Source organism: Fusarium falciforme, chromosome 3, assembly GCF_026873545.1.
Source record: "Fusarium falciforme chromosome 3, complete sequence".
Taxonomy (NCBI): domain Eukaryota; kingdom Fungi; phylum Ascomycota; class Sordariomycetes; order Hypocreales; family Nectriaceae; genus Fusarium; species Fusarium falciforme.
The window spans coordinates 2,947,744-2,962,984 of NC_070546.1; the positions used below are offsets into that span (position 1 = coordinate 2,947,744).

At 54.8% G+C, this 15,241-nt stretch overlaps 3 protein-coding genes across 3 annotated transcripts; 2 read left to right on the top strand and 1 right to left on the bottom strand.

Annotated features, from left to right (window-relative positions):
* Nucleotides 1-370: 370 nt before the first annotated feature.
* On the top strand, nt 371-2,558 carry NCS54_00420300 (Hypothetical protein; the record flags this gene model as incomplete). Its single annotated transcript, XM_053149749.1, has 2 exons — nt 371-1,023; nt 1,097-2,558. 2 exons carry the CDS (start codon nt 371-373, stop codon nt 2,556-2,558), a joined length of 2,115 nt encoding a protein of 704 aa, XP_053005724.1.
* Nucleotides 2,559-5,911: 3,353 nt separating this feature from the next.
* Nucleotides 5,912-8,504, top strand: NCS54_00420400 (Hypothetical protein; the record flags this gene model as incomplete). Its single annotated transcript, XM_053149750.1, has 7 exons — nt 5,912-6,145; nt 6,214-6,267; nt 6,334-6,949; nt 7,001-7,203; nt 7,255-7,975; nt 8,024-8,173; nt 8,227-8,504. 7 exons carry the CDS (start codon nt 5,912-5,914, stop codon nt 8,502-8,504), a joined length of 2,256 nt encoding a protein of 751 aa, XP_053005725.1.
* Nucleotides 8,505-10,002: 1,498 nt separating this feature from the next.
* NCS54_00420500 (Mediator of RNA polymerase II transcription subunit 12) lies at nt 10,003-14,699 on the bottom strand (the record flags this gene model as incomplete). Its single annotated transcript, XM_053149751.1, has 3 exons — nt 10,003-13,194; nt 13,246-13,450; nt 13,501-14,699. The coding sequence occupies 3 exons, from the start codon at nt 14,697-14,699 to the stop codon at nt 10,003-10,005; spliced, it is 4,596 nt and encodes a 1,531-aa protein (XP_053005726.1).
* Nucleotides 14,700-15,241: the final 542 nt, after the last annotated feature.

A 15,241-nucleotide genomic window follows, 5' to 3' on the forward strand; every position in this document is an offset into this window, starting at 1 on the left:
TTCAAAAAGACTCGAGGTGTCAGACACTGTCAATTCCACCCGCTCTTCCGAGATAAATGCGCTATTCGCCAACGGGCGCCCCAAGAAAGAAAAGATCCGTCCGCCCTTGACCTTGTCCTTGTCCCCAACCTGCGTCCGCGTCCGTCCATCGAGTCGCGCTGCCGAGCCGCCCTCCGCTGTCATCCGTACCTACCTACCTTGGATATCACCCCACGCACGCCCTCAACACCACCACTTTTTTCTTTTAACCAATCTCTTGATTTTCCTCTCAATCATGCACTGAAGGAGGCCAAGAAAACACAGACTCTTGAACCCGACTCGCACCTTCTTCCTCCCCCAATCTCCCCTGGCAGAGTCGCCCTTACCAGCCATGGCAGCTGCGGTGCTTCGCCAGGGCCCTATCATCGCCATCGACATGCCCGCCAACTCTAACACCACCACCAACACCACCACGACGCCTCTAACCACCACCAGCGTCAGCGCCGGCGTCAAAATCGGCTCCGACCCCGAACACGACGCCACACCCCCCGAGCTTAGCGATATCGACTACTTCCTTACCGTTCTCCAGTTGCCCTCTGGCCGAACCGAGGGCCAGATAGAGGACGACCTCGTCTCCAAGGCCAGCGCTCTGGGTATCTCGACTGCTGCCGTCACCGATAAGCGCATCACCTCGAGCGTCGAGTCAGCCTCTACCGTCTACAACGCCCGCACGTTTTCCATGCTATCTGGTGGATCTACGAGCACAGCTCTTACTACGCATTCCTCCCTCTTTGGCCCGCCTACACCGGACCTCTCCAGCGCCAGACAGTCCAAGGACTTGAGCTTTGCTCAGTACGACCGGTACTTGTCTATTATCGATCCTCACCACAACCATCCCAAGTTTCTCAAGGAGTCGCCACCTCCGGATCCGACTACCCAGAGCATCTTTAGTGGCAAGACCAACAAGCGAAGCCTTTTCAGCGTCAAATCGGGATTCAAGCTGCGATGGAGGAAAAAGACTCCGCAGCCTCTCGAGGTCCTCATGTGTGTACCTCCCCGGATCCCGACCTGGATCGTCTCACAAGAAAACCATAGTGTGCTGACCGGCTTCTTATAGGACCTGTGTGTGCTGCCATGCCGACTTCAAGAGCTCAAGCTCATTACACAGCATCACCTGCGGCCACACATACTGCGCCGACTGCCTTAGATCGCTTATTCACGCCGCCATGGCTGACGAGTCCAGCATGCCTCCACGGTGCTGTGCTCAGCCGCTGCCGGGCTCCGTTATCAAGGACCTTCTGAGTCGGGACGCCCAGCAGGAGTTCCTCAAGTCCATTATCCAGTACAGCACCCCCTGGCAGGCGAGGATATTCTGCCCCAATCCCTCATGCGGCGAGTTCATCCCGCCGCACTACAAGCTAGACCCGAAATACCCCTTCAATGTCACCTGCCGCAAGTGCAACACCCGGGCATGCCTCATGTGCAAGCGCAATGCCCACCCGACCGGAAAGGACTGCCCAGAGGATTGGGAGCTGGATCAGGTCTTGAAGATGGGTGACAAGGCCGGTTGGAGGCGGTGTTACAAGTGCCGGAATCTGGTCGAGCTCGTCGAGGGTTGCACCCACATGACTTGTCGGTGCAAGGCCCAGTTTTGCTACATCTGTGGTGGCGTGTGGGACGCCAATATTGGGTGCCCCAACTACTGCAATGGCGAGGAAGAGATGGAACGGAGGAGACGGGAGGAGCAGGTCCAGCTCGCCGAGTATGAGGCAGAGAAGCTTGTGCAAGAAGCCGCAGCCGCCGCGGCGTCAGCTGAACGACTCGAAGCCGAGGAGCGAACACGAAACAAGGACGACTTTTCCAACCTGGCCGAAATGCAGCAGCACGAAATGGAGCGGTTCCTCGAGTTTGCCGAACAAGGCAGGGAACACATGAGGGCCCGATATGCGGAGCAGAAACAGGCCATGGTGGAACGACATACCGATCAGGAAGAAAAGATGAAGGAGAAGCACGCCAGGACTGTCAGCCACCTCGAGGATCGACAAGTGGCTGCCGAGATGGACCTCCGATCTACTCTGGAGGCGAGTGAGCGAAGTGTCAAGATCCGACTCAAGCACATGGAGGCTTACTGCGATGGTCTCGGTCGTGGTAGTGACCCAAGCTCAAGCTCGACTTCCCTCCCCCATCGCGTGGTGACGGAGCGGGACCTCCGTGAACTGGGCCAGCAGTACAACATCCGGGACGGCATGGAGAGGTCGCACCAGGCCAAGATTAATGTCATGCGGGACCGACAGGCCAAACGCATGGAGGAGCTCATCGACCGCCAGGAGACCGAGCATGAAAAGTTTCTTGACCGATGCCGCGACGAGCTTGAGGCCCTCGCTGTCCAAGCTGCCCACGACGAAGAGACATTTGCTGGCACGTTTGCCGCTAGAAAGGCCAAGTTGGTTCGTCGGTGGGAGCTCGCCATTGAGATTCTTCGTAAGGAACTCGAGGCCCACGATGGCGTCAAGTATGCCCCAATTCCCACACCGACATGGCCCGAGGAGAAGACGGCAGAGCCCCCTTCGACAGAGTAAGCATGTCTTTGCTTTGGGTATTATCAATGAGTAATACTGTGCAATGAAAAGCACGAGCGGACAACGCATTTCAGCAACGGCCTTGACGAGCACCTGGATTTTCTACTACCTTATACTATCTACTTTCCCTTGGGATATTTACGACCACCCCGATTTCTTTTCTTTTTCGACCTTTTTCTTGTTTATACGAATTTTTACTTTGTACGGCATGATACCAGGCCAACCAGCCATGGGAAGCGGGCAGCTCTCGAGCATGTTCCGCCGGTTTATTTGGAGTTGAACGCATTTTCAAGCATCAGCATAGCATTGTCGTCTATTTCCTTTTTCCTATACACTGCGGACCTGTTTCCAGGCCACGAAAAGAGCGACAGACAGTCGGGTGAGATGCTATCACGACCTCACACTGACATGTTAATCAACGTTGGAGAGGGAGCGTGTCCATTTTTTCTTCTCTATTTTGTGATTTACCTTGTTCATACCCCCAGACGTTGGTCGTGCTGCGTCATGATAGATTGGAGATCTCCAGATCATAGAAAGATGAGAGGGTTATTAACATTTGCGAGTTTGTGCTCGACACCGGCTTGGTGTGTAATGATCTGGATGTTGTGAGACTTGTATGGATAGATGATGGATGGAAGAGTGCATGGCATGGCTGAGCATGATGATGCCCTGGGATTGATAGAAGGGAAGGGAAGTGAATTGAATTGACGAACCAGATGACCAAAGCGTCTAATCTGTATGCATGTCTCCGAAATTATGGTTCCCGAGTGAGACACTTGTTGAGTGAGGGCATGATCCTTGATGATGAACTTGAAGGCTGGGGTTCCTTGGATCTAGCTCAGGCTCACCGTGCCCATCGCAATTTGTTTGCCTCCGAGGTTGTTGACCAAAACTCTATTCAACCTCGTCTCTCCTCGGCATCCTACATTAGAAGCACGGCTTCCTACTCACAATCATGCTGGTAAATGTCGAATCTCCGAAAAGGAAGAAAAAAGGCAACCGCATCAAGCGAATGGTGTTGCAGTGCTACGTGGAATAAAGTTGCAATGGCCGACGAGACACACATACATACGCGCGCACATACACACGATCCTTGCGTACAAGGTCTGGGGGAGTTCGCTCCGTTTGTTTTGGGGGGGACGGAGTTGATGAGCAAACATGGGAATAGGGCGCGTGTCTCGGAGAATACAGATGGAGATGTTGATACTGTACGGAATCGAACTTTTCTGTGTCAGGCAGGTGAGGTAGTGCTAGTCTGCAGTAACCCGTGTAATTGTTACTCGTGTTGAATGTGGCATCATGTTTGCCCCCCCTTTAGAACGCAGAACCTGTCAAAAGGAGAAACCAGCGCCGCGCCTTCAGGCATCAAGAACGGTGTTTTTTTTTTCTTGTCTCTGCCCGTTTGGCGGATCGACAGGGACGCAGAGGCCAATTGTCTACAGGTGTGGCTGCAAATGTCCCAGGGATACCTCGGCACCTTTTTACTCGTCGATGCTTTCTCGTTTGAGAGTGAGAAAACGAAGAGGCTTATTTCCCCGTTACGTGCTCTTGTTCTAGAACACGAAACGTGGCCGGGATATGAAACACGAGGACTTTCGAGTCTTGTCTTTTGCCGGCGACTCGGGCCGTGTTGGTTTGTTGCTGCTGCTGGCTAAAAATAGGAGGGAGAACCATCCAACGACAACGATAGTTGATGTGATGACGGGAGGATGCTTGGAGGAATTCAAGGCGCCCGAGTCTCAGAAGTGGTGGCTTGCTTGCTTGTCTGTGGGTGTAAGCAAGCAGCAGGTCTCTCGATATAGCATAGCATGGCTGCAGATGCCCGCAGACGCAGACGTGCAGGGCTGCTTCTTGCGCCAGAGACTGGGACCCGAGATCCATCCATCTTCTACAGTGTAGACGGGACTCTGCTCATGTTGGTTGTCGTGAGGAGGAATGAGGCCTCGGTGAATCGGGCACAGTGTTCTGTGCCTGTCCGTGTCCGTGACTCAGACGGGGCGGCAAAGCATGATATATGGATGGCTTCACGTTTTGGATTACTGCGGGCAGCCGTGGTGGCTTTTGATGCTGTCCAACTGGCTGCTAAACACGTTGCCAAAGAGTGGAGAGGTGCGCAGTACGTAATCCAGAGGGGGAAGGGCCCATGGCCAACGCTTCCCTGTCTAGGTTCCAAGGAGGATGGGTAACAATGGGTGTCGAGAAGACACTGAGATACAATCCTGGCCTATGAGTTGTTGGAGTCGTTGCTGACATTCATGGCATTTACACCATCAAGTGAAGCTTAACTGGTCGAACCCCGTCAGCCACCCTTTGAATCCATTGGACATGTCGAAAAAGGCTGCTGCGAGAAAGACGAATGCCCCTGAAGCCCAAGCCCAAGCCCCCCCCCAGGGGACCCTTCTTATCCAAAACGCCCATGGCCGCCCGCAGATGGCGCCCGGATGGGGACCCCTAGCCCGCTAAAGAGACTTGAAAGTTACCGCGTCACGCATCCCATTCTCAGCCACACAAAACAAGTCAGCCCAATTTCACCAGGGCCAAGGCCAAGGCCAAGGCAAGGCCCCCATCCCATCCTCACTCCACCTACCGATCTCCATATTCCCCATCATCCAATCCATCTCTGTCTGTTCGAGAATTACTTCGTTTCTCTTCTACTGACTGCCCTGGGAGTTTGCCTTGCCATTTTCCTGCGTTTGCGTGCGTGTATTGCGGGCGCGCGTGTTACTTGGGCATCGTATCTTCTCTTCATCCCTCTCCCCTGTCTCGCTCGTCTTCCCTTAATAGAAAGTGTTTCGCTGCTCTCGTCTTCTCTTGAATCTCCGTCTCCGTCTACCGCTTCTTCCGACGCATCGGCCCAGTTGCTAGCAGCACCCCGCCGCTAGGTGCGCTCCAGCTGCAGATTGCGAAGCTCTGAGGTGCCCCCATCAGATCACCACCACCTCCCTCCAACAGCTTTTCTTGGCACCTACAACCACCATCGTCAATCCATCATCGTCGCCATCATCATCGCCGATTCGAGAAAAAAAAAATTAAGTTCGATTTTGCCCAAGTGCCGAACCTACCTTTTCGTTCGCTATCCTTCCGTCGCCGTTGTTACCGGCCCGTCGTCGTCGACGCCGTTTATCCACCGAGACCTGTCTCTCCCTCTTGTCTTGCGGCGACGAGCCACGTCCTGCCCAATCGTTTGCTCCACGACCTCGTCCTCAACTTTAGTCTAGCTTGGGGAATGTGAGCGGACCACCTCGACGACCCCGACACACACAAATCCACCCCAGAGACGACCCTCGCTGCATACAGCCCCGCGAGACGAGACACCTGCGCCGTGCTCGCTCGCTCCCTTGGTCGTCGTCGCCATGAACGAATTCCACTCGACCGGCGCCGACGCCTTCTCTCCCCAGATCCCGCGCGACCGAACTGGCAGCATGTCCGTGGGCAACGCTCCCGTGAGCCCTCCGGGCCCGCCGTCCGACCATGGCGGTGCTGCTGTTGACGATGCTTCTCAGAGCCCTGATGGCGACGCTGCGCCGGGCCCATCCGGAGCTAGCCCTGAGGTCCTCAAGCAAGTATCTGAGGTTCTATCTTCCGACGTACGCCTTACCTGCTTGGACAAGATGGCCCGATGGACCTGTGGATGACATGCTGATGGCATTGATAGATTGGCGTTGTTACCCTCCTGAACCGGCTCAAGCAGAGCATAGCTTCAGCAAAGGTATGCGCCCTCACCAGCTCCCCTCCGATGCCGCCGCAATTCATCCCGCTGACTTCTATCTCGTAGGAATTCGCCCTGTTCCTTAAGAAACGATCTAGCCTCGAAGAAGATCATGCCAACAGTCTCAAGAAGCTCACTCGCACCACCCAAGAGGTGATGCGACGGCCCGACCACCGCCAAGGCACCTTTGCTGGCGCTTACGACGCCATGGCCAGCACCCACGACCGCATGGCCGAGAACGGCATCGAGTTTGCCAACGAGCTGCACCGAATGCACGATGAGCTGATTGAGCTCGCCAACGTCGCCGAGCGAAGCCGAAAGCAATGGAAGGCCAATGGCCTATCAGCCGAGAACAAGGTCTCGGAGATGGAGCAGACCATGCGCAAGAGCAAGGCCAAGTACGACTCGCTCGCCGAGGACTACGAGAAGGCAAAGATGGGAGAGGCGCGCCAGAGCGGCAAGATGTTTGGCGCCCTCAAGGGTCACAAGTCAGCTGCCCAGCACGAGGAGGATCTGTTAAAGAAGGTTCAGGCGGCCGACCAGACCTACAAGGGGCATGTTCAGGCGCTGCAGACCGAGAAGGCTCAGCTTGTGTCGTCGACACGACCAGAGGCTGTCAAGAATCTACAGGAGTCCATCAGAGAGATTGATGCGGGCGTGGCGATGCAGATGCAGAAGTTTGGTATGTCGGCCCAACCCAATCGCACCCTTCACGTTACTAACCTTCCTCGAGCTTCCTTTAACGAGAAGCTCCTGCTGAGCAACGGCCTCAGTGTCAGCCCTATTCAAGGTCCGGGCCAGAGCAGCACTTCACAGCGTAGCTTGCGGCAGGCTGCTTCGTCAATTGACAACGAGAAGGACTTGAATGACTATGTCGTTGCGCAGGTCAGGAGCATGCCTGCCAATACGGGCGAGATCAAATATGAGCGCAACCCAGTTAGTGTCACCGGCGCCCGTCAATAGAGCTCCTGTTTAACGGTTTCGTAGGTGCTTAACCCTCCGGGCTCCAATCATCTGCCAGGCGGTCCAGTCCAACAACCAGCTGTGACACAGCCCCCATCCCAGGGAAGCTTCTCTGGTCCTCAGCCTCTGGGGCCTGGCTCCAGGACTAGTACCCTTGGCCTCGGCCCTATTACTGGTGTGACGGGTGGCGATGGTCCCTTCTCACCAACCGACGATCCTCGTCCCTTCTCCCAGCCTCACAACAGGAGCTTCAGCCAAGGAAACGTGCCGACAGCGCAGGGAGGACCAGGACCGCAGTTTACTGGCCGAGGACCTAGTCAGCCGGCACCTGGACAACGGTACGGAAATGGAGGTTCTATCAGCTCAGCTGGCCCTCCTCAACTGGGTGCTCTTCCTTTCCAGCCCAACGCATCTCCCCCTCAACAATCCGGTCCATACCAGGCTCCCCATGATCGCAAGGGCAGCGGCGTCGGCCTAGGTCAAGGTCAAGGAACTCCTGCCGGACGCTCGCCGCCGCCTTACGGAGTCCCTGGCCACCCTCCACCCGGTGGGGCCTCAGCACCATCAAAGCCCATGTTTGGACTCCCCTTGAGCCGTCTATATGAACGTGATGGCCTAGCGGTTCCGATGGTGGTTTACCAGTGCATTCAAGCAGTTGATCTGTACGGCCTCAACGTGGAAGGCATCTACCGACAGTCGGGCTCCATGGCTCACATCCAAAAGCTCAAGAACATGTTTGACACAGGTATGTCTAGTAGACTGAGAGGTGAGAACAGGGCTGACTATGAAGCAGAGTCCTCTAGCCCGGCTCTCGACTTTAGGAACCCCGAGAACTTTTATCACGATGTCAACAGCGTCACCGGCCTGTTGAAGCAGTTCTTCCGTGACCTTCCTGATCCCCTCCTGACACTCGAGCACCACGACAGCTTCATCGCAGCAGCCAGTGAGTATACCTGTACTCTATCACTGAAAGAAGCATACTAACACTGTTCCTAGAACATGACGATGATACTGTTCGACGTGACTCCCTCCACGCCATCATCAACAGCCTACCTGACCCCAACTACGCCACCCTCCGCGCCCTCACCCTTCACCTCTGGCGTGTCATGGACAACTGCCACAACAACCGCATGAACTCTCACAACCTGGCCGTCATCTTCGGCCCCACACTCATGGGAACTGACCCAAGCACCGCCATCGCCGATGCAGGCTGGCAGATCAAGGCGATCGACACGATCCTGCAAAACACGCTGCAGATCTTTGACGAGGACTAAACTTGACTTGAAGAAATGTTTAACCACTGCATCATTGCGTTTGGTTAAGAGGCTTAATGGACACATCTCAGAGCTGGAGGAGAAGGGGTGGTGGGGATCTTGCTTCGCTCGGTTCAACGTTGGCTTTCTCTTCATGTTGCATGGCGTCTCGTATTTAATGCATGTTCTCTTCTACGTATGTTTGAATTTTAATGTAAGACTACTGGGCGGCCATGCTGAGCGCATCCCTACATGTTTGCTTTCACGTTGAGTGGTGTATTTGCCAGAGCTACTTGGGTGACGAATAGGGGCAGAGGCCTTTCACCCTGACAAATTGCATGTTTGTTTGCGCTCTATTGCTCAAGGGAAGTGTTGCTGGCCCTCGGTAGACACAGTAACTGCACAGATGCCTACGGTGAAGGTGGCTTGAGTTGAGTTCCAGGTTTGCCGGTGGTATCACTGCATAAGGGTAGTGGTTTCGAAAGAAGTATCAAGGAGCTTCGACACTTAACAAAGAGCTTTAAGAGAAACCAACCCCAAACTTGCCCTTCCCGTCTCCGACCAGTGCCCCGGGCCGCTTACTCCGGGTTCGAGCTTCAACTTTTTTTTTCGGAGCCGCCACCCGGCGGATGGAAAAAGCTCCACTTCCGCGCCGGGCCAGCCACGCGACATTTTTACCATTTCAGGAAATACGCAAAAATGGCAAAAAACGAAGCTCCCTGAGAAGAATGACAGTAGTCAAAGTAACCCGCCTCTGACGACGACATCATAGCATCATAAGACCATTAGCGAGTCATTTCTTTGAACCAATTGAGTTTCTCATTCGTCCTCTTCACCCCTCTATCGCGAGCGATTGCCACGAAGAAACCTCGTCAACACGCTCATACGCATTTTGTTGCATGTAGAGGCCCAGAACACACAAAAAAAAAAAAAACACCCATATCCGATTCCCCGTTTCATACACAACATGCAAGTGGTTTTTTTTCTTTCGTGCGTGTGTTTCTGTTTCTTCAACATTGTCCGTTCCCCCCCGTTCACCGACCGCCCCCCCTTCTTTGTGCGCAGCGCCATGCAAGAAAATACAAGAAACACAAGAGGAAAAGTAAAAAAAAAAAGAGACAATAGAGAGTTTGATGCCGTGCAAAAACGAGATGATAAAAGCCTTGTTGTCCCTGAAACAAACGATGAAACCCCAATGTACCATGCCCGTTTAGCCGCCGACCGCCCATGTAACATAATAAAGAAAAAGTGATATATCCGTCTTTGCAGTTTCCCCCCCTTTCTCGCGGTGCATGGTATCGCTTGGTTTCCGGTCAAACATACGTTGAGTTCCGTACAAAGGGTATAGCCGTGAGAGTAAAGATAAAAGAAAAGTCCAAGCCAGTCAGAGCTCCCAATGAGTATGAGGTGCGTGTGAGTGTGAGTGTGAGTGTGAGGGTGAGTATGTAATGTATAATGTATGATAGTAATGTTGTGACAGGTGTGCCAAGAGATGCACAAGTCGAGTAGTTGGAGCGCCTCACTGAATCTTGATGGCTTCGAAAAGACCAAGGCTCAGGCTTGTATCGTTCTCGCCCACGTTAGGAGTTGGCTCACTAAGCACCTCCCATCGTCGAAGAACAAAAGGACTGAGTCGCTCCTGGACCGCAGGCCCAATGCCGTATTGAGCACCCATGCCACGGGCGACGGCACTGTGTGGCGACGCCGCCTTCTCTCGGTGTGACAGCATCAGGTTGTCTGATGCTCCTGGCTGAGGTGAGCTGAAGAGGTAATACAACCGCGGGTCGGACGATGTCCCAGGGTGAGGGAGGCCGCCCGGCGTAAGGAGGATGGCCTTGGCGCAGTTGACTCGCAGGTCCTCTGGGAGCGCGTCAACCAGGAGAATGGCAATGTCGAAGACTTGTTGAGGAAGCGAGCCGATTGTGGCAGCTGGCAGTTGCTCCAACTCGAGTAGTAGACCACAGAGGACGAGGATGATGCGTGCTCGGATGTCGTGAACGGCTGGCATGGGAGGTCGCGTAGCGGTGGCTGTTGGAAGAGGCGCTGACGGAGGCTCCGAAGATAAGCTGTGGAGGGTGATGAAGCGCAGGATAGCAGGCAGCCAGTGCCCCAAGACATCTGCGTGGATGTTGGATCGCTCCTGGGGTCCTGCTGCAATAATCTCCCACAAGTCTGTCAGTTTGTCCACCATGCCCAGAGAGAGCTGCGCCATCTTGGGAGGAGCTTGGCCCGAAATGATGGCCTCGACGACGCCCAACAGATTCTCAGCCATGTGAATGGGCTGCCTCGATCCCGTCTCGGTAGAACTAGGGAACTTGAGCGAAGGAATCAGGTCGAGGAATCCAGCCTGAGCTTGGCTCTTGAGGTGCTGAGTGATGTCGTCGCTCAGGCAAGGCAAAAGGCTTGTCCACATGATGTTGCCCGCCTCGATTGCCCGTTCCATAGACTTGGCAAAGAGTTCGAAGCGGGACGAGCTTTGGTCGGAGACTTCGTTCGAGTTCGGCTGAGGCATGGCCAAGTCCAGGTTCAGCTTGAGTTGACAGAAAGGCAACGTCAGCTCATTTGCGATTTGTAGAATCTGGTCAAATGAGATTTGCGTCTCGCCAGGGTCTCCTGGGATCAAGAGCTTGGTCGTTACTTTGCGCACAATACCGACAGCTTCGGTTGGTAACGACTTGATGCTCAGGGCGTTAGATACTGCAGTCGAATCCACCAGTACGAGAGTACGCAGTGTCTCGAGGAGGCTCTCTTGGCATGAAGTGTTGTCGAGTGGAAGTTCGACCCCGTTGCCGTGGCTTCTAAGGGCAGAGTACTCCAAGAGGGCATTGCGAACGAGATTCAGGAGGCCCTTGGGTTGCTCGAACTTGGCGCATTTTTGCTCGGTGCGGAAACGATAGCTTTCCTCGGGAGAAAGACCCGTCGTAGTCGGTAGCGAAGTAATGACAAGCTGCAGAAGCTCCTGCAGATAGGTGGCGGACCCATGCTGAGTTGCAACCGTCTCCGGGGACACGTTCTGCATGCTCGCAGACAGCGGGCTAGCTGTGCTCATGATGATTGGCATTGCCAGGCAGCCCGAACTTACGAGAAGAGGGAACAGGTCCAAGAGGAGCGGCCGGTTTTGAAGGGACCGAATATGGCTCGTCCAGTCCGTCATGAGCTTGTCAAAGTGCTGAGCGTCAAATCCCCGTATCCTAGCAAGTAGCATGCCAAACACTCGTCGCGTCTCGTCCTTCTTCGCCCATCCTCGCTCAAGTCGAGGAATGATAGTCCTAAATAGTCGATTCATCGTGGGAGGGTCCAGTCGTGTGCCGCTAGCCAGGAGCTTCTCAATTTCCTCCGCCATTTCGCTCTCGGCATGTTGAGCAGGGGCAGACATGATATCCGACACAGGCGAGCAGGCGTCTATGGCGTTGTTGCGATCGCACTGGAGCAACTCTCGGTGAAGCTCGCTGGCCATTTCTTCGTGGCCTGTCATCCGTTGAGCAAGGCTGGAGAGGGCAGCGAGCAGTGGTCGGTGTACAGTCCCCTGCTCCTCGTTGATCGACTTTAGGCGCTCGATTAAGCTATTAAACAGGTCATCTGCGCTACCCAGAGCAAAGAATATCTGTAAGTTTGAGCTGATAGTGTCAGCGCAGGATGCCAGGACATCAGCATCTGCCGTCTTGGAACAAGCTCCGAGGATGTCTGACAACATGGTAAAGTCTTCGGCCGTCTCCATAATGCCACGGATAGAGGTGTACATCGCCAAAGACAAGGGAGGGTGTGTTTTGGCGGATAGCTGGTTGATTAGATAGTCGCGCAGGTGTGCGCCAATGCAGCTCCTGAGGGCATTACTGCTGCTTCCTATCCGCTGCAACAACTTCTTGAGAGACATTGGCTTCTTCTCAGATAGAGGATCGCCAGGAGCCAGTGGGAGACCGAGGGTGTGTTTGACGTATTTGATGGCGTTCGCAATGTCCTGCTCCTCGTCGATAACTGAGTAGTTTCCAGCTCTTCTCAGCAGGTTTCCTCTCTCGCCCCTCTTCTTCTGAGACAAAGCATGGACTGGCAACTCGACGAGCAGTCGACTTGAACAAGGGCCCTCCACTGGATCAATGTCCGCCTCGTCGTGGTAGCCACCGCGGGCAATCGTCCATTGCATGTACTGAGAAACGGAAAAGTGGCCGGTTCGAACGAGCTCCGTCACAAGGTGATATACCAGTTGCTTCCGCGTCTTGTCGTGAATCGCAACTCCATCCAAAATCTCGAGAATTGGTGTTGTCGGGTTCACGCGGAACTGGCTCCATTGTCGGATAAGTCGCGCCGCAACAAAGACCTTGGCGAGACCTGGGCGGTGAAATGAGGTCGCCCACTCCACAACCGTCTTCATGATGAGCGGCTTGTTCTCGCTCGTTGCCCAGCACTTTGCCGTCAAGTTGTCAACCGGTCCCTTGAGCGCAGCGTCAAGCAGCTTGACCAATTGATTCCGGCCAGCCGGGGGTGAGGCGGTACTGGACACAAGGAGTCGTGAGTTGCGTGAATGAATCGTTTGTATAGCCGTTTGGGTTGCTTCGTGGTCTGGGCCGAGAGCAGCCTGGAGTGTGTCCCGGTACCTAGACCAAGCACTGGGGTAAATGAAGCTTTCTGGGTTATTTCTAACCAAGGAGCCGAGCAGAGACGATAGTCTGCTCGAGAGTTGTACAAGAAGGTCTTGATCAGGGTCATTGTATATCTGGCGCACATTAGATATGGCGACTGAATCAGTGAGGCCGATAAAACTTACCACATGGAGATGGCTGAGAAGTGCAAATACAAGTCGTCGGCCATACTTGCGAGATCTGAGAAGATCCTTCCAGTATATCTGGGCTATTAGAATCCACATAGGAATTTTAGACTGAGGGCTATTTTCGACGCCCGAAACAACCCAGTCTAGGTAATGATCTCTGTCTAGCAACTGTTCGGAATACAGGTTTGTTGCCAGACGGATGCTGTGAAATAGTCAGTAATTGGGCCTTGGGAACAGAAGCTGATAACTTACGCATATGTAACTCTGTTCTTCCAGTCGATCTCGCCGAACCCATTCACAACAGAATCGACAAACTGCTCAACAAGGCCGGTCCAGTCTCGAGCCCACTTCAGCTCACCCCCCATGACAAAAGCTCCATTCACCCCCTTTCTCTTGAAAGCTCTTATCTCGTTGGCACCGACGCACTTGGCTAACCAGACAGCCCTCTCGGCAGGGACGTTCTTGTTCAGGCACTGGTCAAGCAGGGTTCTGCCGCGGATTCCATGGGGAATCGTCCGGCTGAGACGTCGCAGGGAGATCGCAGGGTTCGCCAGGTCTTTGAGCCAGACCTCTCTCTTCGTATCGGTAAGGGTCACTCGCGGAGGCGGCTTGAACGTTGAGGGCGCGGTGATCTGACCGCGGTGCCTACGCTGAGTCAAGACGCCCATGAAAATAGTGGAAAGAGCATTGAAGCCTGACTTTTGCTTCAAGGCTGGGAAAATGGCCAGCTTCGCGGATGACGTCTCGGCAACGTTCAGGTTGACCTTGTCCCACGTACCCTTCGTGATGGCGTCGCTGCTCCACTCGTCTTCGTGATGCGATCCATTCCACGGGAAGAAATCGGCGTATCCTGAGTTGAGTCCCTTGCTGAAGGGGTCTACTGGAGTTCGGCCGGGAACATCGGATCGGTTCGTTGTCAGGTATCGCGGGGCGAGAGGAGGCACTTCGACCGTGTACGGCTTCGGTCGGGTATCCTTCTTCGCCGGCGCAGGCGCGGCTGTGGTTATTCGGGGGGCGGATCTGGGCTGTGTTGGGGGTGGGCGGCGCGTCGGCATCGGCATCATAGTCGAGCTGGCGCTGTTGCTGGCTGCTGGACTGACGGCAGCAGTCGAGAAGGGGTCGGTGTTGGTCGGTAGGCGTGAAGGGGTGAGGCTCTGGGGAGATTCGGTAGCGGGTATAGGGCCGGCGGAGGCATCGTGAGATAGCTCAAGGCGGAGGCGCGAGCCGCCTCGTCTTGGGGTTGTGTTGTAGCGATTAGGGGTGGCATCGGTGGAATCGCCGGTGAGGTCGATAAAGGACGAGTCTTTCCGGACGGGCGAGGCTGGCAAGAACTGGTGCTGCTGCCCGGATAACGTGCGCTGATTGGGAGGGCGCTGAACGGGTAGCGATGAAGAGCTCACGGAGCGCTGAGGCGGCCGCGGCTGGACGCCCATGGGGGTCCGCGAGGTCATTGCTGGGTCGGGGGCGGAGGCGCCATTCCGGAAGATCTAGGTATTCGATGTGTTGAATGGTGGTTGAGGTGGAAGTTTATAAATCACAGGGCAACGCGATCGCTCGAGATGAGGCCGCGGTGTCCTGCGAAGTTGGTGCTGAGGTAAGAGGGCGATATGATCCGCTCGGCGTCAAAATGTCGCCCGATAGGGTTCAAAGCCTCGATCGCGTCGTGGTGGGTGACTCGTGAGCTGAAGCCGGTAGCTCGGCCGCGCAATCCGATGCAAGCGAAGGAGCAATCAACGTGATGCCGATATCCGTGAGCGAGTCGGTCGCGGGTGCGATGCGTTTATATGTTATCTCGTCTATCGCGAGCGCCGTCGTCGTCGTCGAGATAATGGGGTCGAAGGGAGAGGAGGGGGGCGCGAATGCCCTCGTGTGATGCAGATGCGAGGAAGAGTATGTACGGCACAAAAGAGGAATATACTAAAGGCAAGCAGCACACAAACGGCACGGAACCCCGACCGAGAGCGGCGACATGGATTGGATTATGAGATGGGAA